General features: G+C 43.8%; 1 protein-coding gene across 1 annotated transcript in view; it reads right to left on the reverse strand.

Moving 5' to 3' along the window:
* Nucleotides 1-1,864: 1,864 nt before the first annotated feature.
* LOC124789676 overlaps nucleotides 1,865-25,607 on the reverse strand; it is a 138,898-nt gene continuing 115,155 nt past the window's right edge. Inside the window, exon 5 of the mRNA XM_047257111.1 lies at nucleotides 1,865-3,097. Coding sequence (XP_047113067.1) covers nucleotides 3,086-3,097 — 12 coding nt within the window. The 3' untranslated portion in view covers nucleotides 1,865-3,085. The remainder of the gene's footprint in view (nucleotides 3,098-25,607) is intronic.

Genomic DNA, 25,607 nt, shown 5'->3' on the forward strand with positions numbered 1-25,607 from the left:
AGGTGTACACAAGATCAGGCGCGAGGGCTTGCCATCAGCTTGTGGTTCAGTTCTTAGTTTCTCAGCCAATGACGTCACGTACAACACAATAGAACTGATGCGAGGGTGGCATTGTTGATTTCGGTAGTTCGCAATTTTTGCTGCATGTTTTGAGTGGTTACTATTTTAGTTGATTTGTGACATTCGTGATGCTGTACAGGTCATGATTTGAGAAATACGTCGTCGTTTTTACGATGAGAGCAGTTTGAGATAAGATTTGTCTGGAAGAGAAAGAATTCAGTCGTGATTGCAATAAAAGTGGATTTATTAGTTCATCATTAGCGACGTGTTTCGCCTGTATTGAAAGTCATCTCAGACAACCGAACTATGGGTAAATAATCGTCTCATGAAATGAGGAGTCAAACGCATAAAATTACGCCTAGGAAAGGTGTACCTTGTGAAGGTCTGCAGTAATGGGGTAACATACCACAAGCCAATAATGGTAATAAAAGAGAACTCTTATATGGTAAGATTATTACTGGTTCTGTCAACAGCATAATAAAATCATCATATGGAGACGACGCCCCTTAAACACAAAACATGGCCTGTTTGCATCTGTCACATACGCGCAATCTTTCGTGTTAGCACTGGCTTGGCTAGTTTTCGTAAGGTCAGACCAGTGCGAGTGCCTAAAGTGCCACTTAATGGCCTTGGTGGATGGCCCCAGAAAATAAACTTGTAACCGGTACTGTTAATTTCTTTTCCGGTTTCTGCTTATTGTTGTTGTTTACATGTTTACCATAATTTAAGGAACCCGTGGAGATGATACCATAAAAAAAGGAGCAACAGAGTTTGAAGCAGGGAATTTATTTATAGTTTATTAAACTTTGTACATATAGAACAAGTAGACGAAAATGAAGAGTTTTTTAAGGAACAAAATAGAACAAGAAGTTACCAGACTAGATATAATGAGGGACATCGTCATCCTGGTCAGGAATCCAAGCCTCTTCGCGGTTCAGCAAGTTCTTCATAACAGCGTGAACCAATTCTCTTGGCGGAGGAAAGCATTTCGTACAACGTTCACGAAGAGAGTCCGCCGCATTATCTCGAAGAATATAAGGTTCCGGGACCTTACTTCCCACACCTTTCTTCGCCTAGTACGCATTCGTATTTCTCGCATTTTCTTTCTTTATCCTTTCTCCTTCGGAGGTACCGAAAATCGTCTACTTCTTCAAAAGTCTCTTGTCCAAGTATAATATTTAGCTACCCTGCTAGTCAACGAAGTAGGAATAGTCTATCTATTTCAAGATATCATTCCTACGCCTCTCAGCACACAAACTTTCTCAACCAGGTGAGTATATAAGTCCGCAGATGTTCCAAGAAGCATTTCGCTATCACACACCTGCTTGATATTATATTTCATACAAAATGTTTGGTAATGCTGTGTCTTTAGTTGCTTCAAGCTGAGGTTGTTTTCGAGGCAAGTGTCCAGAGGAACGATAGAACCATGATCAATCCCACGGCAAAAACAAAGTTCTTGAATGCCGAGAAACAGCCGTTGAAGCGTATCAGATGACGATTTTCGTCGAACTATTAGATGAAACTCTATCTGCAAGTGGGACTTGGCAACTTAAAACATTTCGTATTGCAACACAATAAAAATCTATCAATAATTAGTTAATACCAAGGTTCAATGCGTATACGTACCCTTTCTTCTCTGAACGTTGAATATTTGGTAGTTTATACGATGTTTTGTATATGAACTTCTTTGTCTCAGAGCTTCCAATTCCTATTATCGAAACGAAAACAAATAATTTTATCCATTGCTGCCAGTGATGCTTCCGTGACTGTATTACTTTCGTAAAGTAAAAAAAAACAAACTGCGTTCAGTCACAAATCGTTATTTTTATTTCTTCGGACGAAACATTTCGAGCTCAGGACTACAAGTATTCGCATACGGCGTCGAGTGGCTAAGACATGCAATCATTTTATTTTTGATGGTTATACGTATGTTTCCACGAATACAAATTCGAAATAGCTAACACTGAGTTTTCAACAATTGCGTCAGTAGTTACGCAAGGCTTTGGCAAAGTGACAGAAAAACAATCTCACGAAGTATCGAATTCAGAGGCTAGTGAAGAGACGTTCCTCTATTTTCCAAATATATGGTTCACGTTAATTGCATCTGTGTGTCAGCAGGAACACATCCATAATTTTTATTTTGTGTGTTTAAAATGTTTGCAAGGTTTCGGAAAAGTGGCATAGATTTACTTTCAGTTTTTCAGTTAGTAGTTCTAGCTTATTTTATTGGGAATGCAGACACATTTCGAATTTTTTCGTGAGACATTCATTTCGACAGACTTGAAGTCCGTGCAGCACCATGAGTTCTGTTTTTACGTCAATAAATATACGAAAGGTTTCCCACTGTGCTTCGCCTGTCGTAGGCTGTCATACGTTTATAATACTGTTTTTTGTGAAATCCCCTCTCACTTTTCCGTGCGTAATATGTAAAAACGTTGGGAATACGTGCGTGTGTATATGCTTTAAAATACACATGCGGTCTCAGCGTCTTCTGCGGTATCCATACCACCATGTGAAATCGGACGATTCAAGCCTCTAATATTTATGAGAGCCACGCATGAAACCCAGTAATACAAACATTTACCGAGCTAGGTCGCGCAGAGGTTAGATCTCGCATTTGGGAGGATTACGGTTCAAATCCGTGTCCGACCATCCTGATTTAGGTTCTCCGTGATCCCCTAAATCGCTCTTGGCAAATGCCGGGATACTTCCTTTGCAAGGGCACGGCCGATTTCCGTCCCCATCCTTGAAACAGTGCGAGCCTGTGCTGTGTCGCTAATGAGGTAGTTATCGACGGTACGTTAAACCCTAATTTTCCTTCTTTCCTTTCTTTAAGAACGTCTCACTGTTTTCGGTTTGTTGATGTCTGGAATTAGTGGTCAACCTGTTGCTCCGTACAGGCCTCGCATCCGGTGTAAGCAGTCCCGGAAGGTTTTCCTCCGTTTCTGGTGTACAATTTGCCATTTACAGCTCTCTGTTAGTTCTTCAGCCACCGTCTACGCGTCTGCCACGCTGCTCATCGTTTTCAACCAACGACCTGCAAAATAATAGAAAAAAGTCAAATTACCTTTATAGCATCGTGTATTTTGCGCTATGACTCATGCAAGGGAAAAAAAAGAAGCCACGACAAATCTTGAGAGGGTCTGGGGAAACGAAGAGTACGGGTAAGGATATACGCCTGTGGCGGAGGCGACGTGTGGGCGGCAATGTCGATGAGAGTCGTAAATAAGGCGGAAATGCGGAGAAGCCCGGCCGGGTGCGGACATCTCGGCCCTGCTGCTGATGAATATTTGCTCCCCGCGCAACTCTTGGCAAGTCTTAATTAAAAGCAGGCGGCCCTGAGGGGGAGCGTCTTCCCTTTCCTCCCCTCCCCTCCCTTCCCCACTCCTTCCCTTCGCCAAACTTTTTTTCCTTGCAAATTTATGGAGCGGCCCGGCTGTCCCGTCCCGACCCGGAGTTGCCGTATTAACATTGCCTCCCGGAAGTGAGAATCACGCAGCCAATACAGTGGGCTGTTACCAAAGTGTTGGGCACACTTCGTCGTATTTTCTTTCTTAACTCAACATCGTCAGCCCTATCGCGAACTGTGCTGGACATTACGACACGGTTAAAGAAATTCAGTTTTTTGCAGGATGTCCTTTGACAGTGAAAGTAATCGAGTATTACGCGGATTAAGTTTCTTCTTCCACCGTTTTCTTTTTGAACAGAGCAAGTTACATAAACTAATTTAATTTATTTATTTCATTTTATTCAATGCCATAAAATATTTATTTATTTTGTTTAGATATTTATTGGTAAGATCAGATTAGGGCCTTGAAATTGTACAAATGGCTCTAAGCACTATGGGACTTAACATCTGAGGTCATCAGTCCCCTAGTCTTAGAACTACTTAAAACTAACTAACCTAAGGACATCACACACATCCATGCCCGAAACAGGATTCGGACTCAAGCGCCTAGAACCACTCAGCCGCAGCGGCCGGCGATTAGGGTCTTCAGTCCTACTTTAACTCAGATCAGAATTATACGGTATTCTTTTTTTTTTTTACACCACAGCATACTTTGTAACCTCCCAACAGAATACTATTCCGTAACCTTGCAATAAAACGTGACTAACCTCCCAATAAAAAATGTGACTCATGTATAATCTTTCAATAATTAACTGACTGTGAATCTAAACTGGTAAATTTGGACGTAAGCAGTGCTGCGTCATGGTCCTGAAAGATCATTCTGAATAAACTGAAAATTCTTACCTCAAAGAAGTCGCCGGATAACGCGTATATATCTGCTCCTATAAGAAATTTTTCTGGCACAGCCCAGTGTAATGCTGGCCGCTAGATTTCTCATGTATAAAAAGAAACAACTGATTTTTCTTTACGATAATCGGGATGACCATGGATTGCAGAAATTAGTAAATTCTTTAAATTCAGATGAATGATTGTCAAAAGTTAATTTTATAAGAAAGATTATTATTAAAAGATTTTTTAAAAACATTTACATGGGACTTGATTAAGAACGGTACAAATTTAATTCTAAAAGATTAGATATGCGCGCGGCTGCTTTTACCTTATGCTACATCGCTCAGGCAAGACCGGCCCAACCGCCCGACTGCGAGCTACTGCTTACTGCTACCGACACTGCTCTTACTGCAGCCAACACTGCTCTCTGGTCTGAGAATCTCTTATAGCTTACATATCGCAGGCAGCGCGTGAGCAATCCATCGAAATTACATCTGCTCGAGTGCGCTAGCAATAAATTCCTTAGTCATGGACCTCGTACAACTTACATTGAAGTGACAGAAGTTATGCGATGGTGATATGCACATACACGGATGACGGTAGTATCACGTACACCAGATATAAGAGAGCAGTGCGTTGGCGGAGCTGTTATCTGTACTCGGGTGATACATTTGAAAAGATGACAGGCGTGATTATGGCCGCACGACGTGAACTGACAGGCATTGAACGCTGAATATTAGGTGGAGCTAGATGCTTGGAACTTTGCATTTCGAAAATAGTTAGGATATTCGATATTCCGAGATCGAGAAAGTCAACAACGTGCCGAGAATACCAAATCTCAGGCGTTACCTCTCACCATGGACAACGGAGTGGTCGACCGCCTTCACTTAACGACTGAGAGCAGCGGCGTTTGCGGATAAATGACAGTGCTAACAGACAAGCTGAAATCACTGTGGGACGTACGACGAATGTAACAGTTAGGACAGGGTGGCGAAATGTAGTGTTAATGGGATATGGCAGCAGACGACCGAAGCGAGTGCCTTTACTAACAGCACGACATCGCCCGCAGTGCCTCTCCTGGACTGTAACCGTATCGGTTGGATTCTAGACTACTGTAAAGCCGTGGATTGGTCAGATGAGTCCCACTTTCAGTTGGTAAGAACTGATGGTAAGGTTCGGGTGTGGCGTAGACCCCACGAAGCCATGGGCCCAAGTTGTCAACAAGGCACTGTGAAAGCTGGTAGTGGCTCCATAATGCTGTGGCCTGTATTTATACGGAATGGACTGGATCCTCTAGTACAACTGAACGGATGAATGACTGGAAATGTTTACGTTCGGTTTTGGCTCCATAATGGTGTGGGCTGTGTTTACATGGAATGGCCTGGTTTCTCTAGTACAACGGAACCTATCAATGATTGGAAATGTTTAAGGTCCGCTACTTGGAGCCCATTTGCAGCCATTCATGGACTTCATGTTCCCAAACACCGATGGAATTTTTATGGATGACAAGGCGCCAACGCGATTGATTTTAAGAACATTCTGTACAGTTAGAGCGAATGATCGCCCGACGTGAATCCCTCCGAACATATACCAGAGGTAATCGAGAGGTCAGCTCGTGCCCAAAATCCTACACCGGCAACACTTCCGCAATTATGGACGGCTATATAGGTAGCAAGGCTCAGTATTTTTGCAGGGCTTCCCAACGACTTGTCGCGTCCGTGCCACGTCGAGTTGCTACGCTGCGCCGAGCAATAGGAAGTCCGACACGATGTTAGGAGCGATCCCATGACTTAAGTCACCTCAGTGTAAATAACATCATTAATGGTAAAATGCTCATCTCTTCAGCGGAGTGATCAGCGCGTTTGACTGCCGTACAAACGACCTGGGTTCAGTTCCGTTACGGCCAGGAATTTTTCCTTGATGGGAGGATTGGACTTTGTCCACTCAGCTTCGTGATGCCATCTGAGGAGCTACTTGAGTGACAAGCAGCGGCTCCAAGGTCCGGAAAGTCGGCAGAAAGGCCGAGAGAGTGGTACGCTGACACCATGACCCAGCGTACCGCATTGGATGACGCCATTGGCAGAGGATGACACGGCGGTCGGTCAGCGTCGCGCGGTCCTTTTGGGTTTGATCACGCAGTTAGTTAGACATTTAATTAATCGTGATTGTTAACAATAACGGTACTAAAAGAAGCGAAAAGATTATTTTAAAGTCTTCTCACACTTTCGCCTCTAGCCAGCCCTATAATAGAAATTTAATAGGTTTCATTTTCCATTTTGAAATAGTGTCGTTCAATTTAGGAAGGCATGCCGAAAAGTAATGCCTCAGAATTTTTAATGTGAAAGCTGTTAAAGCTTTTTAAACAAAACAAACTTTATTAATGTTTTACATCTTCATTCTTTTTCTCTACATATTTGCAGCGCTCTGCCGCTAGAGTGCTTTAAATTATAGCGTTTCCCAAGGCTGTGCTGCGAGAGGTTAATTTTCAATAGACTAGCAAGAGACTTTGGGAAAAGACAAGCTCTAACAGCAGTGGAGAGTAACCATGTCGTTGAGTGAGAAAACAACGTTTCTAATTCGAAAACTTTGTCTACACGCGAAGCGTCCTCTCTTGCAGCTCGATAATGCCAGATCACACACTAGTGCTGAGACACCTGCAACAATCCGACGCCTTGATTTCACCGTCATCGATTACCCTCCATACACTACTGACTTGGCCCCATCCAATTTTCATCCGCTTCCAAAACATAAAGAACGGCTTCGAGGGCTTCACTTTGATAGTAACTGAGCGACGCAAGCAGAGATGTGTTTGCCTCCGACAACAAATCACTGGTGGTATCAATAAGCCTGTCTCTGGTTCAAATGGCTCTGAGCACTATGGGACTTAACTTCTGAGGTCATCAGTCCCCTAGAACTTAGAACTACTTAAACCTAACTAACCTAAGGACATCACACACATCCATGCCCGAGGCAGGATTCGAACCTGCGACCGTAGCGGTCGCGCGATTCCAGACTGTAGCGCCTAGAACCGCTCGGCCACCCCGGCCGGCTAAGCCTGTCTCTCGTTGTGAGAAATGTGTCGTTGTTACGGTGGCTATGTTGAGAAATAAATATGTAGACTTGAAGAATGAGGATGTAGAATGTTAATTTCGTTTGTTTTATTTCAAAATTTGAAGAGTTTTCACATAAAAAATTCGAAGGCCTCTTTCCGACACACCCTCGTACGTTTGCTGCAGTCTTTCTCTGAAATTACAAAAGTTAAGGTTTTTGCAAACGTGAAAAATTTTTCCAAGGTACAATATGGTCATGTACCTAGGAGCAAATATTCTATTCAAATTTAAAAATCTTGAAATCGAAAAAATCTTGTCAATAGTATATTTAATACTCTTTGCGTTACATTAAAATACTCTACTACATACTAATAATCAATAAGTGAAATCGAATTTAGAAGAAGTATTATGAAAAACTGGTTGAAAATTGAAAACAATTTGAAGCAGAAGCTATTTCTATTTTCAAGGAAAGGAAAATTATTATGACGTTAAAGAAACTCAATCCATTTGTATACATGACATGTTCCATGGTAAAGGATATTTCGGTCCATAGTACAAGATGGTGCAGGACCGACGGAGTACGAGTTAACAGTCCATACGTTATCTAACTAGTTTAAAAAATATGCAGTGTTTTACTGAGCGTAAAACTCTGTAACTGAAGAATTTACAATATCTTCCAAAAAGAATTAATATGTTATACGTCACTTAAATGCAAAGAACTCGCAATATTTACAAACGCTGCCGAAAACGTTACCTCATGTCTCAGGAAAAAAGTAGAATATTCCAGAAACTGCTTATGGTGGTTTCTAGTGCGCATTCCTTCGTGTGATTCTAAAATCAGTCTAACGCAAGGTGTAACAGAAGTACATAGTCCTTTTCTTTCTTGAAGCCGATCACAGGATTGTACTCGGGTCATTCAGTCTGAAGCACTATGCATTAAATTTCGTCATTCTTTCCCATAAATTAGATCATTTTGTGTTTTACTGGAAGTCGTGTCCAAACACTTTAATCTGTGTAATTACTTCAATTCTCGACTTACGCCTCACGTGTATCTTGGAAGTCAAATGGCTCATATTCTGTGCTTAATTAATTTGAAGTCAATATAACTCTTTTAACTGCATTTGTGGTTACTTATTTCTACTGTTTTAAGTTGTTTATTGTATATTTAAGTGTGTTTCTGGTACAGCTTTTGTGTGAAGTGACCTTATAGTCACATACAGAAATTATTGCAAATGTTGAAGTAATTTGGGTTTTATATAATTTTCCCAGATTTACATTGATAAATTCACTATTCTCTACACACAAAGTTTCAGGTGTTTTGGCCTCTATTGCTGAATGCAGAATTGCTGCGGCAGATTTTCTGTGGTGTGCATTAATATTCTACCACAGCGCATTGCATTGATGTGCTCAGTATTCCTAATAGTTCTTGTTGGTTCAGTTCTGTCGAACCACGTCATTATTCAAATAACTTTCAGAAGCATTATCAGTAATTAGTCATCCCAAATCTAAGTCCTGTGATTACAAACAGGGGCCAAACCCTCATTGCATAGTGTTCAAACAGAAGTTCGTCAGTAATACACTATTGTAATTTTCATACGGTCTTCCGAGTAAGTTTCGACAACGATCGATGTTCAGTTGTACAGACTATGCCTACCTGTTATTAGTAGCGCGCCATTTGGTTAGTGTGAGCTAATAAGTCACTTTCTTATTCGTTTCCAAAATCAGTTTGCGTTACGAAATTGTTTGTTGGTTCATGAATTTATGTACAACTATCCATAGTTTTACATATACTACTTGTACTTGCCGACTTTTAATAAAGTAGCCCACTTGGCACTTGAGCGACCCTTGTGGACAGCAGTTGCGTGAACCAGGAGCAGTGTTGCTACATAAACCATGTTAGCGGCACATGTCTTTTCGGTAGTAGTCATTTCTGTATTGTCTCTATACGATGCTTCTGAGGCGAAATGGCACTGTAGAAGAATACGGTGCCTCACAGCACGTGACAGTACAGATCTTATGAGTGCTAACGGCCGTCTCTGGCGGGGAGCGTGATACTATGTAAGTAGGCTGATTAGGTTTTAATGGTGGTAACGCCACGTAGCGCTTTGTATGAAAATCAGTCTGTGCCTGGATGGACTCATTGTTGGAATATTCGCTTGTGTAGTGTTGGGCAGTTGGATGTGAACAGCACGTAGCGTTGAGCAGTTGGAGGTGAGCCGCCAGCAGTGGTGGCTGTGGAGAGAGAGATGCCAGAGTTTTGAGAGGTTACTACAAGCGGACGATCTGGACGTGTATCCGCCAGAAAAAGGAAATTTGTAAGACTGGATATCATGAATTGATATATATATGATGACTTTTGAACATTATTAAGGTAAATACATTGTTTGTTCTCTATCAAAATCTTTCATTTGCTAACTATGCCTATCAGTCAGTTAGTGCCTCCAGTAGTTAGAATCTTTTATTTAACTGGCAGTAGTGGCGCTCGCTGTATTGCAGTAGTTAGACTAACGAAGATTTTTCTGAGGTAAGTGATTCTTGAAAGGTATAGGTTATTGTTAATCAGGGCATTTTTTTATAGGGATTATTGAAAGTCAGATTGCATTGTCCTAAAAATATTGTATGTCAGTTTAGTGATGATCAGAATAAGTAAAGAGAAAAGTATTTGAGTACGTTGAGTTTTGCTCAGCTGTTTGAAAATCAAATAACGTAGAAGTTTACCAACACAGTCATTCATAATTTTTCTAAGGGATCATTTCAACTATAGTGTCGGAAAAAAAGTTAGTACACCTCGAAAGAAGGCGTCTGTTTTGATCCGATGACGGCATTTGCCAGCTGGGGGATAGTAAATGTACTGATAATCGTTTCAACGTCTTACACAAGTAAATAGTGTAGTGACATCGCTACCAGAACGCCATCTGTGTCTACCTCTTAATAGGGAATGCTCACAGCTAGAAGGCGCATTGTGGTGTAAAGGTGTGAAGCAAGCAGGCAACTGTGCAATGGAGATCCACTAGAGCTTCTTACAGCCAAATGAGTTAATTTGAAAAGGGTCGACTGCGGCCTTCCGAGTGGCGGAACGGTCCTTTCGGAGAATTCCCACACAAGATGGACGTGCTGCTTCATTCGTGCAGCGATGCTGGTATCAGCGGTCAACTTAACATTCTCTCATCCATAGACGAGGTTCTGGAAGCCCAAGCAGCGCAGACGTCCGCCAGGACCGTCTTATTGTAAGGGCATACAGCTACCACAGCACAGTAAGAGGTCTTCTGAGCCCAGACGTGTCAACACGAACTGTTGCGAACCGCTTGTTAGCAGTGGGACATTTCTAGCCCGTCTTCCACTCACGCCAAGCATCGACGCGCACGGCTTGACTGATACCGTCAAAGGCTGACTTGGGAGATGGAATGGCACGACGTGGTCTTCAGCTATCAAAGCAGATTCTGCCAGCACACAAGTGACGGTCGTTTGCGCGTACGACGTCGACCTGGTCAACGCTGTAACGTAGATCGCATTCATCAAAGACGCACTGGCCCAACCACAGACCTTATGGTATGCGGGGTGATAAATCTCATACACCTTTGGTGTTTCTGGAGGGGACGCTAATCAGCGCTCGGAACGTGCAGAATGTTGTAATGCTCGTTCTTTTGCTGTTACTGCAACAAGAAAGTGATGTGTTGTTCCAACAGGATAATGCTCGGCCAAATGGCTCTGAGCACTATGGCTCTGAGCACTATGGGACTTAACATCTGAGGTTATCAGTCCCCTAGAACTTAGAACTACTTAAACCTAACTAACCTAAGGACAGCACATACATCCTTGCCCGCGGCAGGCTTCGAACCTGCGACCGTAGCGGTCGCCCGGTTCCAGACTGTAGCTTCTAGAACCGCTCGGCCACATCGGCCGGCAATGCTCGGCCACACATTGCCTATGGAACTCAACGCGGTCTGCAAGTGGTGCAGCAACTTCCCTGACCAGTTAGTCCACGAACCCACGCGAATTGTAAATGGTTGCGAAAACACACTTGACCTCTTAGCCACAAACAATCTAGAGCTAATAGAGAGCATTATGACTGATACAGGGATTAGTGATCACAAGGTCGTTGTAGCTAGGCTCAATACCGTTTCTTCCAAATCCACCAGAAACAAACGCAAAATAATTTTATTTAAAAAAGTGGATGAAGTGTCACTAGAAGCCTTCCTAAGAGACAATCTCCATTCCTTCCGAACTGACTATGCAAATGTAGACGAGATGTGGCTCAAATTCAAAGATATAGTAGCAACAGCAATTGAGAGATTCATACCTCATAAATTGGTAAGAGGTGGAACTGATCCCCCATGGTACACAAAACAGGTCCGAACGCTGTTGCAGAGGCAACGGAAAAAGCATGCGAAGTTCAGAAGAACGCGAAATCCCGAAGATTGGCTAAAATTTAAAGACGCCCGAAATTTGGCACGGACTTCAATGCGAGATGCCTTTAATAGGTTCCACAGCGAAGCATTGTCTCGAAATTTGGAAGAAAATCCGAAGAAATTCTGGTCGTATGTAAAGTACTCAAGCGGCAAGACGCAGTCAACACCTTCGCTCCGCAGTGCCGATGGTACTGTTACCGACGACTGTGCCGCTAAAGCGGAGTTATTGAACACAGTTTTCCGAAATTCCTTCACCAGGGAAGACGAATGGAATATTCCAGCATTTGAAACACGAACAGCTGCTAGCATGAGTTTCTTAGAAGTAGATACCTTAGGGGTTGCGAAGCAACTCAAATCGCTTGATACGGGCAAGTCTTCAGGTCCAGATTAGGTTCCTTTCAGATTACGCTGATACAATAGCTCCCTACTTAGCAATCATATACAACCGCTCGCTCACCGATAGATCTGTACCTACAGGTCGCACCAGTGTTTAAGAAGGGTAGTAGGAGTAGTCCATCGAACTACAGACCTATATCATTGACGTCGGTTTGCAGTAGGGTTTTGGAGCATATACTGTATTCAAACATTATGAATCACCTCGAAGGGAACGATCTATTGATACGTAATCAGCATGGTTTCAGAAAACAACGTTCTTGTGCACGAAGTAATGTCCGCTATCACAGGGGATCTCAAGTTGATTCCGTATTTCTAGATTTCCGGAAAGCTTTTGACACCGTTCCTCACAAGCGACATCTAATCAAGCTGCGGGCCTATGGGGTATCGTCTCAGTTGTGCGACTGGATTCGTGGTTTCCTGTCAGGAAGGTCGCAGTTCGTAGTAATAGACGGCAAATCATCGAGTAAAACTGAAGTGATATCAGTTGTTCTCCAGGGAAGCGTCCTGGGACCTCTGCTGTTCCTGATCTATATAAATGACCTGGGTGACAATCTGAGCAGTTCTCTTAGGTTGTTCACAGATGATGCTGTAATTTACCGTCATCCGAAGACCAGTATCAGTTGCAAAGCGAATTAGAAAAGATCGCTGTATGGTGTGGCAGGTGGCAGTTGACGCTAAATAACGAAAAGTGTGAGGTGATCCACATGAGTTCCAAAAGAAATCCGCTGGAATTCGATTACTCGATAAATAGTACAATTCTCAAGGCTGTCAATTCAACTAAGTACCTGGGTGTTAAAATTACGAACAACTTCAGTTGGAAAGACCACATAGATCATATTGTGGGGAAGGCGGGCCAAAGGTTGCGTTTCATTGGCAGGACACTTAGAAGATGCAACAAGTCCACTAAAGAGACAGCTTACACTACACTCGTTCGTCCTCTGTTAGAATATTGCTGCACGGTGTGGGATCCTTACCAGGTGGGATTGACAGAGGACATCGAAAGGGTGCAAAAAAGGGCAGCTCGTTTTGTATTATCACGTAATAGGGGAGAGAGTGTGGCAGATATGATACGCGAGTTGGGATGGAAGTCATTAAAGCAAAGACGTTTTTCGTCGCGGCGTGATCTATTTACGATATTTCAGTCACCAACTTTCTCTTCCGAATGCGAAAATATTTTGTTGAGCCCAACCTACATAGGTAGGAATGATCATCAAAATAAAATAAGAGAAATCAGAGCTCGAACAGAAAGGTTTAGGTGCTCGTTTTTCCCGCGCGCTGTTCGGGAGTGGAATGGTAGAGAGATAGAATGATTGTGGTTCGATGAACCCTCTGCCAAGCACTTAAATGTGAATTGCAGAGTAATCATTTAGATGTAGATGTAGATATCATGACTTGTCTTCTATCGAGCATGTATGGGTTACGATGGGTCGAGAAGTGACTCGTCTGAATCGTCAACCAACAACTTTTACAGAACTGTGTGAACAGATCGATCAGGCAATGCCTTATGTATCTCAGCACAGTTTTCGCCCTCTGTAGAATCGGCTGGATGCCAGAGTCAGCGTCTGCATTACCACTTGTGGAGGCTACACCACGCACTGAAATGGATGTTTCAGCATCTGTCGATACCTGGTTCTGTTGTGCTGATGATGATGATGTGGTCCCATACTCTGTTGGGGACGTTGCTGGACACCCACACTGCAGAACTAGGCAAGGGCCTAGTTGTGGTGGTTTGCCATTGCCTTCCTCCGACCGTAATGGGGATGAATGATGATGATGATGATGATGAAGACGACACATCAACACCCAGTCATCTCGAGGCAGGAAAAATCCCTGACCCTGCTGGGAATCGAGCCCGGGACCCTGTGCACTGGAAGCGAGAATGTTACCACAAGACCACGAGCTGCGGACTCTATTGTGCTATTGATCTCTAAATGTAATCATTTCATGTACTCCATACGCACTGTCGCAACAATAAATCCTGAGTGAATTGGAAACCTCTAAAATGTTGTACAATTTTTTTTCCAGCACTGTGTTTCAGACAAGTTTAATAATTTTTAACTGCACGTTTAAAAGCATGCAAGCTCTCCAGAATATACAACGAAGTTAAGATTTTAGTGGGTTCCTTTTCATCGACATATAGATTTCCTATGGGCCCTGCACGGAGCCGAGCGTTCGCGATGTATGGAGAGTAAGGCGACTACTGTGACGTCAGAAGTTCTTTACGGGGCCTGTATTTGTCGTGGACCCCGAAAAGTGACACAGTGACGATAGCGCCCGTTTACAGTAACGGTCTGAGGGAAAGTCTTCTACTCCTTGGCAGAAGATATGAACTCTAGGGATAGTACAATTCACGTACCTCTACCAGTACAATTATAAACCGTCTTTCTTCATTGTTAGGGTTTCATGCCTCAATCTATAAGAATGGAACCCTAACAGGATCGCTTAGTTGTCCGTCTGTCTCTCGTATTGTTATGAACCTTTTATCTCAGCAACGGGTACACGTATCAATTTCAAATTTATGTCAGCTATTAAGGACTATGGTCCCTTGGAGCTGTAAAAATTTTAAGTTGTAAGCTAATCCAATGATAAGATATGGCCATTTATGTCACATATTTTAATACACGAAAACTTACTCATCAAAATCTATAATTTGCTTCCCTTCGACGTAGAATCACGGAATTTGGCAAGAAGCAATGTTTCACAGTAAAAGTAAAGGAAAAAATCCGAAAACTGTTAATTTGTAATTATATCACACGAAAAAAATCACTTTTTTGTAATTTTTTATCTGTCCGTCTGTTTGTCTGTCCGTCTATTATGATCTTTCTTCTCTGTAACGGTTAGGCATTCCAATTTCAAATTTATGTCACACATTAAGGTCTATGTTCCCTTGGCAGTGTAAAAATTTCAAGCTCCTAAGTCAGTGTGGTCTTAAGATTCATCCATTTATGTCACGTATTTTGAAACTCTCAAACTCACTCATCAAAACCTATAGGGGATTTTCAGCTAAGTAGATTAACAAATTCGTTAGGAAGCAAGGTTTCACAGTACAGGTAAACGAAAAAAATTCGAAAATTGTTAATTTGTAATCATGTCACACGAAAAAACTATTTTTTGTCATTTTCTACCCATCTGTCTATTTGTCCCTCTTTCAAAACAGCTTTTTCTTTGGAACAGATTGGCGTATCAGGTTCAAATTTGTCACCTACTAGGGGATATTGTCCCTTCACGGTGTAAAAAAAATTGAGCTTCTAAGTTAGTGAAGTCAAAAGATTCAGTAACTTATGACACATATTTCGATACTTGCAAAGTCACTCATCTAAACCTGTTGCGTACTTCCCGTTGACCTAAAATCATGAAACTCGGCAGAATGTAAGGTTTCTCAGTACAAGTAAAGTAAAAACTCTGAAACTTGTTAAAATATATTTATGCCATTTGAACATACAATGCACTCAGCATTCGCAAGCAGCGTAATAGACGGACATTACTGCATGCAAATACTCGTATAAAATGTAAGTTGTTGTCATGTTTTAGTAAGTAAATAATTTTTTTTTAATCTTCTCTTTCTACTTATACAAACTGAAGACTCCTGCTCGCTTCTTTTCGTATGTCCGGGCTGTTCCGAGGAAATACGGAGAGATTTTGATACAGTCTTGGAATTCCCGGGACCAGAATCTTAGCAGTATCGATATCGACAACAGACAAAAATCGCCGAAATTCTCGATTCCCAGAATATGTATACACAATTACGTTTGTACGGAACCCTCAGTGCGCGAGTCCTACTAGTATTTGGCCAACGTTTTATTATTTTTTTGGTCAGTTTTTGCTCCCTTTCTGTGGTTGTGCCCTTGGCGAGGGCCAGTATCGCTGTGCCTTCGGCACGGCCCTGACGATTCGCCGAAAACAGCTTGTCGATGTCTTGAACGGCTAACGACTGGGGTAAATGTTATGGATGGTTCACCCTGTACACGTACGAGGGTCACTCCAAAAGAAATGCACACTATTTTTGTAAAAATACAGTTTTCATGATGCATGTGTGAAAGTTTTACAGTGTGTAGATACATCCTTCCCGCTTGTCTTCAAGTTTAGTTCAACCTGTTGCCGTGAGTGGCGCCGTCACAGCATGTCTTCAAGGTGGCTGCTACACTTGACGTTCGTCAGAAGCAACGTGCTGTCATAGAATTCCAGTACTGTGAAAACGAGACAGTGGGAAACATCCACAAGAGGTTGAAAAAGGCGCATGGAGATGCTGCTGTCGATCACGGTACTGTTAGTCGGTGGGCAAGCAGGTTACGTGATGAAAGCGGGCACGGCAATGTTGAGGATTGTCCTCGCAGCGGCAGGCCACGTACTGGACACACTCCACACAATGTACAGAGAGTTAATTGGTGACTGCTGACAGACGCATCACAGTGAACGAATTGTCACGCTACGTTGGGATAGGGGAAGGAAGTGTTTGCAGAATACTGAAAGTGTTGGCGTTAAAAAAGGTTTGTGCCAGGTGGGTTCCCAGGACGTTGACAGTGGCTCAGAAAGAAAAAAGAAAAACGGTACGCAGCGAACTTTTGGAACAGTACGAGAATGGTGAAGATGAATTTCTAGGAAGAATTGTGACAGGTGATGAAACGTGAATCCATCATTTTTCACCAGAGACGAAGAGGCAATCAATGCAGTGGCATCATGCAAATTTTCACCCAAGAAAAAAAAATTCAAAACCACACCTTCTGCTGATAAAGTTATGAATACGGTGTTTTTCGATTCCGAAGGACTCTTACTTGTGGACATCATGCCTAGTGGAACCTCCATAGTCCGCAGCGGTAGCGTTCTCGCTTCCCGCGCCCGGGATCCCGGGTTCGGTTCCCGGCGGGGTCAGGGATTTTCTCTGCCTCGTGATGACTGGGTGTTGTGTGATGTCCTTAGGTTAGTTAGGTTTAAGTAGTTCTAAGTTCTAGGGGATTGATGACCATAGATGTTAAGTCCCATAGTGCTCAGAGCCATTTGAACCATTTTTTTGGAACCTCCATAAATTCTGATGCATATGTGACGACACTGAAGAAACTTCAAGCTCGACTGAGTCGTGTTCGACGACATCGGCAAAAGCAGGATGTTTTGCTGTTGCACGACAATGCACGGCCACACGTCAGTCAAAAAACCATGGAAGCGATCACAAAACTCGGATGGACAACAGGGAAACACCCGCCTTGCAGTCCTGACCTCGCTCCATGTGACTTTCATCTCTTTGGGAAACTGAAAGACTCTCTTCGTGGAATAAGATTTGAAGATGATGACTCCCTTGTGCACGCTGCCAAACAGTGGATCCAACAGGTTGGTCCAGGATTTTACCGTGCAGGTATACAGGCGCTGGTTCCAAGATGGCGTAAGACAGTTGAGGGGGATGGAAATTATGTGGAGAAATGAAAATATTGTTCCTAAAGGATGTATCTACACACTGTAAAACTTTCAAACGTGTAGAATAAAAGATGGATTTTTAAAAAAATAGTGTGCATTTCTTTTGGAGTGACGCTCGTAGACGCTGGTGTTTACGCCACACCAAAAAACAGCCGAGTGTAGTCAACAGGGAAGATGTTGAGCGCGACAGGGGGTGCGCGAAGCAGATGGGGCCGCTTCGAGTCCGGAAGCGCGACAGCCTACTGGGGCGGCGCGAGGGCGAATTATTTAGCGGGCGTGGACTCCCCAGGAAAGGGCGGCGCGATCGCTAATGAGAGCCGAGGTGCTTCTAATGAACAAAAGTCCGCGCCGCACACACAGATAAAGTTTTACATTTCCAGGAACGGGCAGAATATTAAGGGGTGGGTGAGGGGGTGGGGATGGGGGTTGGGAGGGGGGGGGGGAGTAGTAAGAGCGCAGGCGGGAAGCTGGCAGCCGCGCCGCGTTTTCTCTTCTTACAAAGTGCGTCGCTGCCTCACTTCACTTCACTTCACTTCTATTCCTGCCGCTCTCTCTCGTCTTTTTTTCCCCTCTCTTTCTACATTTTTCTTTTCTTTTTCGCCTCTTTTTTTTTATTCTTCTCAGTCTCCCTTCGGAGGCTCCCTCTTTTAACGTCGGAAGAGGCTGCCTTTCCTTTTCGTCTCGTAAACTTTTATTTCTTATATTTCAAAAGGGAATCGGACTGGGGTGACGCTGTCGTCGTCCGCCAGCGCCGCAGCGGCGGAATTAGCAAGGGAGGGTGAGAAGGGGGAGGCGAGTAGGAGGGGAGAGCTTCTGGGGTGGACGGGCGCCGCGCCGTGCCGCCCCATCAATACTGACGACAACTGGAAGTCTGCGACGCCGCCATCGGCAGCCGGAATGGAGGACGCAGCGGCGCGCCTTCCAGTCACGGCTGGGCTCTCCAGCAAATGGAAAAACGCTCAATGGGCACTTTCTTCTCGCCGGAACGAGGAGGACACCCGCGCCTGGAGAGACGTTTGCCGGTAATGGAAAACACGGCAGGGACTCCGCCGGGATCGAGAAGGCAGTATATTTTTTAATGTTACGTCTTACACTTCTACCACTCCGGTGGCAAATGGTCTCCGTTGTCCAGAGACGAAGAACTGCGGCTAAGCTTGGGAAGCATAGTGGCAATGAACCACTCAAGACATGAAGTTTGTAAATATGCTTCTGCATCCGGCACTGAGGGACACTTTATGAAACGCAATTTGTTAGAACGATTCTGCACACATGAGGCGTAATGTCTTCAGAAACAATCTTAAACTGACGTCTCGCTACATCTACTAAAAGCATATTGTAATTTTGCTCTTCCGGCAGTCTATATTGGGATCAGAGGAACAGGTAGAAAGCCTTACATTCGTTACTAGCACCCCCCACACGAACTATCAAATCACAAAGCACGTATAGTAATCGCTCCTGATATGTTGTTGTTGTTGTTGTGGTCTTCAGTCCTGAAACTGGTTTGATGCGGCTCTCCATGCTACTCTATCCTGTGCAAGCTTCTTCATCTCCCAATACCTACTGCAACCTACATCCTTCTGAATCTGCTTAGTGTATTCATCTCTTGGTCTCCCTCTACGATTTTTACCCTCCACGCTGCCCTCCAATGCTAAATTTGTGATCCCTTGATGCCTCAGAACATGTCCTACCAACCGGTCCCTTCTTCTTGTCAAGTTGTGCCACAAATTCCTCTTCTCCCCAATTCTATTCAATGCATCCTCATTAGTTATGTGATCTACCCATCTAATCTTCAGCATTCTTCTGTAACACAACATTTCGAAATCTTCTATTCTCTTCTTGTCCAAACTATGCTCGTGATATACTGTTAATGATATACACTTCTTTTGAGCAGGGGATGAGGTCAAAACTAATAATTAAATCGATATATATATATATATATATATATATATATATATATATATATATATATATATCCGCTTAAGTTCATCGTTGATTGCTTTATTACAGAAGGCAGCTAACCCTCTGACATAACATGCTGACCTACCGTGCCGGCGTGCGACTCAACCTCAGCACGACTCGCTGTACCTCATCACAGCTTTAATTCAGCCAGTACCTCGTCTCCTACCTTCCAAATTTCACAGAAGCTCTCCTGTGAACCTTCCAGAACTAGCGCTCCTGGAAGAAACGGTGATGAATGAATGAGCGTATGGCATCGTTGGCCGGGAGGCCCCAACCGGGGAGGTTCGGCCGCGAAATGCAGGTCGTATTTCAGTCGACGCCATATAGGGCGACTTGCGCGTCGGGGATGAGGGTGAAATGATAATGAAGACAACACAACACCCAGTCCCCCAGCGGAGAAAATCTCCAACCCGGCCGGGAATCGAACCCGGGCCCGCCTGCGTGGGAGGCGAGCATGTTACCACCCAGCTAAGCAGGCGGACGGAAGTAACGGTATTGCGTAGACATGGCTTAGCCACAGCCTGGGGGATGTTTCCAGAGTGAAATTTTCACTCTGCAGCGGAATGGGAGCTGATATGAAACTGCCTGGCAGGTTAAAGGTGTGCTGGACCGAGACGCGAACTCGGAACCTACCCTGTGAGGACGGGTCGTGAATCGTGCTTAGGTAGCTGAGTTGCCAGCACGGTAGCTTAGCTCGAGAAAGGATCAACGACGAACCTGAACGGTTGTCAGGTGGCGTCCACCCTGGTGAAAAGCAACGAACAATAAAGAACAAAATTTTATACAAAGTCGATGGAGCATTTGCCCGCGAAAAGCAAGGGCCCCGAGTTCGAGTCTCGGTCCGGTACACAGTTTTAACCTGCCAGGAAGTTTCATATCAGCGCACAATCCGCTGCAGAGTGAAAATTTCATTCAGGAACAACGAAAATGTTTGAATAATACAGAAGATAAAGAACAATGTAAATTAAATGTGTTCTATCTCGGAAACCGTCGGAATAGGGCGTATATCCATATGAAGTTCTCTTTTTTATCAGAACCACTAATACTACCATCCCTCAGAGCATGTATATGATTCACGTTGTAGATGCGGTGTTTCAAAGAGATTAAACTGATTTCACTCGATTAGTCTTCAGCGTGACTACAGCTACAAATTTGGGATAAATTTTAACATATACCGGAATTAAAAGTTCACCTTGGCGCCAATTTTAAATTGCTGGTTATGTCGTTGTCTGTAAGGGTCTGCCTGGTGCAGCCAGTTCAATCGCTCATTAACTGATATCGAGTGAGATGGCGATAACACAATAAGAGAAGGTGTTTTGCGTTCTCCGTTTTAACAGGTGCAGATTAGTTAGAATTATGTGGCTTGAATTTCTCTGAGAGTACGACACTGCACCACGTACTGCGCAAAGCTATCGACGATGACACCAGCAGAAACTGCTTGTTTATGTAAGGAGAAATCTACACGTCGCTCCCATGTGCTCGACGGCGTTCGACAGATATTTGCACGTATTCCACTTCAACAGTTTTCTGTTGAGGGCAACCGCAGATGAAGTAATCCATGTTTTTGAAATAAACCGCTTTCAGTTATATACGAACTTTTACAAGAATACGGCCGGTTTTGTGATTTCAAATCACATCTTCAGGTGGACATAGCTCAGTAAAACATTTCAGCCCTGATATGAGCAGGAGGGGGACTCAAACTTCTCAAAATAAAATACTATTACCCTCAAAAAGCAGGGCGTCACTGTCGACTGGTCCATTTAAACATTGATGCCCTACTTGTTACGGGTAACAGTATTTGATTTTGAGAGGTTTGAGTCCCCCTCCGTCCCATTTCAGGATTTAAATTTTTTGTTGACCTATGTACACCTGAAGATGTGATCTGAAATCAAGAAACCGGCCGTCTTCCTGTAAAAGTTCATATACAGCCCAAAGCGGTTTATTTCAGAAACGTATTCCACATAAATCTACTTGTCGTGCCAGGAGAGTGCCATTCGTCATGTGTTAGTCTGGCGTGACTTAGAGCGACGTTTGCTTTCAAACGATACGTGATTCAGGTGCTGCAAGCACATCAAGACAATGATAAACAACAACGTGTAGAGTTGTGTGGATTCATGCTGAGCGTGAAGATGGAAGATAAAAAATTTCTTTCCCTTTTAAGTGCGCAATGATGAGCGTAAGTCCTATGCAAGTGGGAAAGTGAACCGCTGAAACGGAATACACTCGTCACATGTCACAGTTGGGCACGAGAAACTCTTGAAAGCTTAGTGTGTTGTGTGCCGTTTCCCCTTTAAAGCTTTACTGCTCGTTATTTTTGCAAAAAAGACGATTATGCCAATCAAGTACACTCTAAGGCAAAAATAAATAGATGAATAAATAAATGAAATAAAAAAAATAAAAAGTAAGTATCCGAATGGACAAAAACTGATTGATGTTATGTGCATGTACAGACAAACCAATGATTTCGGTTTTATAAAAACTTTATTCAAGAGAGAGAGCTTCACAACTGAGAAAGTCGGTAACGCGTTGGTCCACCTCTGGCCCTTACGTAAGCATTTATACCGCTCGGCATTGATCGACAGATTTGTTGGATGTCTCGCTGAGGGATATAGTGCCAAATTCTATCTAACTGCCGCGTTAGATCATCAAAATCGGGGGACAGTTAGAGGGTCCTGCCCAGAATGCTCCAACGTTTTCATTTTGGGGAAATCAGGCAACCTTGCTAGCCAAGGTAGGGTTTGAGAGGACGAAGACAAGCAATAGAAACTTTCGTCGTGTGCGGGCGTGCATTATCTTGCTGAAATGTAAGCCCAGGACGGCTTGTCATGAAGGGCAACAAAACGAGGCGTAGCATATCGTCGACGTACCGCTGTACTGTAAGGTGTCCTGGGACACAAACAGGTCTTGCTACGAAAAGAAATGGCACTCCCGACACATCACTCCTGGTCCTTCCACTGCTGCCTGGGTCGTCTCCGGACACGTCTTCGCTGGTCCTCGGCATTGAGTTCGAAGCAGGACTCATCACTGAAGACAATTATATCCAGTCAATGAGATTCCAGGCCGAAGACGTGCCTGGAGATACTCCAGATAACGCTGGGATACCAAACTGTCACCCACCATACTGTCCGACAACCAGGAGTTATGGTCTGGGGTGCCATTACTTTTCATAGCAGCACCCCTTTAGTTGTTATACGTGGCAAGATGTAATAGAGACGCTACAATAAATAGTGACGGAATGAACTTCTATTTGATATACACACATCAAAAAAGTTTTGCATCACCACAGTTCTCAGAACTCCTGAAGATAGACGTTGACTGTGGATATTGTATAACAGAAACAGTCCCTTTGACTGTTAAGAAATGTCGCTAAACCCGCCCAAAGATGTACACAATCAGGCATGAGAAGAGCCTGTTAGACGGAGGGAGTTCGACTGCCGATCAGTTCCAGTCATTCCACCAGGAAGGAGGTACAGAGTCAGTGTTGACTGTAGTTCAACCATGCCTAGACGGCCAATACCGCGGTTCGATCGCGTCCGCACTGTTGCATTGTTCCAGGAAGGGCTCTCAACAAGGGAAGTGTCCAGGCGTCTCGGAGTGAACCAAAGCGATGATGCTCGGACATGCGGGAGATACAGAGAGACAGGAATTGTCGATGACATGCCTCGCTCATGCCGCCCAACGGCTACTACTGCAGTGGATGACCGATACCTACGGATTATGGCTCGGAGGAACCCTGACAGCAACGCCACCATGTTGAATAATGCTTTTTGTGCAGCCACAGGGCGTCGTGTTACGACTCAAACTGTGCGCAATTGGCTGCATGATACGCAACTTCATTCCCGACGACCATGGCGAGGTCCATCTTTGCAACCACGACACCATGCAGCGCGTAACAGATGGGCCCAACAACATGTCGCTACAGTCATGGACTGTGCGGCTGGTCCCGGCGGAGTTTCGAGTCCTCCCTCGGGCATGGGTGTGTGTGTTTGTCCTTAGGATAATTTAGGTTAAGTAGTGTGTAAGTTTAGGAATTGATGACCTTAGCAGTTAAGTCCCATAAGATTTCACACACATTTGAACACATTTGGTTCCTGATTCTTGATATGCGTGCCAGCAAATAGCTATCATCTACGGTATGAAAAAATACGGGCCACATAAAATAAATGAAATACTTGGGGCTGATGGATATAATCGTTTCTTAATCAGAGAGCATATTGTGGATTTGTGGAAGGCGGTAAGGGACTTTACTGCAACTGGAAGGTGGACAGATTGCGTTTTCCCAAATGTCAGGGAGAGACTGCAAATGGTACACGTTTAACCAAACTCTGGTCTTGTCTACTTTCTGACAGGACACGGTCCATATACGGATTGTATACATTCTTGGAAAAAGAGTAAAAAAAATGGTTCAAATGGCTCTGAGCACTATCGGACTTAACATCTATGGTCATCAGTCCCCTAGAACTGAGATCTACTTAAACCTAACTAACCTAAGGACATCACACAACACCCTGTCATCATGAGGCAGAGAAAAGAAAAAGAGTAAGCCTGCTGTTATTGCGGAGCCTTAGGTACAGTGACCATTGTCGTTGATGGCAGAGGCAGACTGTAGCTTCAGCGTTCTCCTATCTCGTATCCACAACACGGTGTGTAATGAAATTTGGCTTCTGGAATGAAATGCCTTCAATCTTCTCATAGACAGCCAGAAGTGAGCATGCAGGTCAACTCTTGCGTACCGAAGGCAAACAGCTGTGACATGCCGTGGAGGAGAGGAGGCTTGATATCACGGTAGGAACGGAGGGAAGAAGATTCAGAGAGCGTCAGCTTTCCTCGTTTCCGAAACCGAGCTGTCATCTTATCCGAAGTCGAGTCTGAAAGAGAGACTGGATCTTAAGTACCTCATCTGTCACACAGGTGGTAAAATCAAAAGGAGTCCATTAAACTAGCTTCTAGGTTCTGGGACCAAGCCGCGCGTAACTAGCCGAGCGGTCTAGGGCGCTGCAGTCATGGACTGTGTGGCTGGTCCCGGCGGAGGTTCGAGTCCTCCCTCGGGCATGGGTGTGTGTGTTTGTCCTTAGGATAATTTAGGTTAAGTAGTGTATAAGCTTAGGGACTGATGATCTTAGCAGTTAAGTCCCATAAGATTTCACACACATTTGAACACATTCTGGGTCCAAGAGGCCTCCTAAATCTTGTGTGGGAAAGAAAAGGTTGTTTAGGGTAGCCTAGCGTCTAAAGTTACTTAAGTACTCATAGTAGTTATTACCTTCTCCACATATCTTTGTAATATCGTTATGAATATTTTAGCATACAGCCACTAATGTTAGAAACAATCATCAGCAACGCGTTTCTGGAGTGAAGCTCTCATTATCTGACTGTCTACTTTGATCGGACATAAACATGCACTTCAGAAGCACACAAGGTCAAAACATAGAAAGACAATTATTTTGACATGAAGACCTCCTCTTACTTTCAAAACGGCGACACCAGATTCTCTGCTCCACTTATCCATGTTACCGCCGATCCACCAAAGCGTTCGTTCTGTAAAGCCGCAAACACAGATCGTATTAGTTACCTCTTCCGGCAGCACAAGTTCGTAAACATATGTACTGCTCTTACAAACTGCACCGAGTCTCAGCCGTTGTATAACACTCCAAAGATATTACAAAGGACATGGTTATCTGTGCAAAATGGTTCACATTTATCATACTGAAGCCAAAAAACAATTAAAAACCATAGAAGAGGACTTAGAGGTGATACAGTAACATAAGAAAGAAAAGAAACTCGACCTGTTTAATAAGCTACACATACAAACTGCCGACAATAGCAGTGCTTTCTTCATTGGTTTTTTGGATATTTTATAAGGTTGACATTAGTACGATAAACGTGAACCATTTTGCACAGACAAACATTGGTATGGCCTCTCCATCTCCTTTGTAATACCTTTTGGTTCTTGTTCAGCGGCTGATGACAGTGCAGTGCCGCGCGGGGTAGCCGCGTTGTCTAAGGCGCTTGCCACGGTTCGCGCTGCTTCCACCGTCGGAGGTAACGAGTCCTCCCTCGGGCATGGGTGTGTGTGTGTGTGTGTTGTCC

Source organism: Schistocerca piceifrons, chromosome 3, assembly GCF_021461385.2.
Source record: "Schistocerca piceifrons isolate TAMUIC-IGC-003096 chromosome 3, iqSchPice1.1, whole genome shotgun sequence".
Taxonomy (NCBI): domain Eukaryota; kingdom Metazoa; phylum Arthropoda; class Insecta; order Orthoptera; family Acrididae; genus Schistocerca; species Schistocerca piceifrons.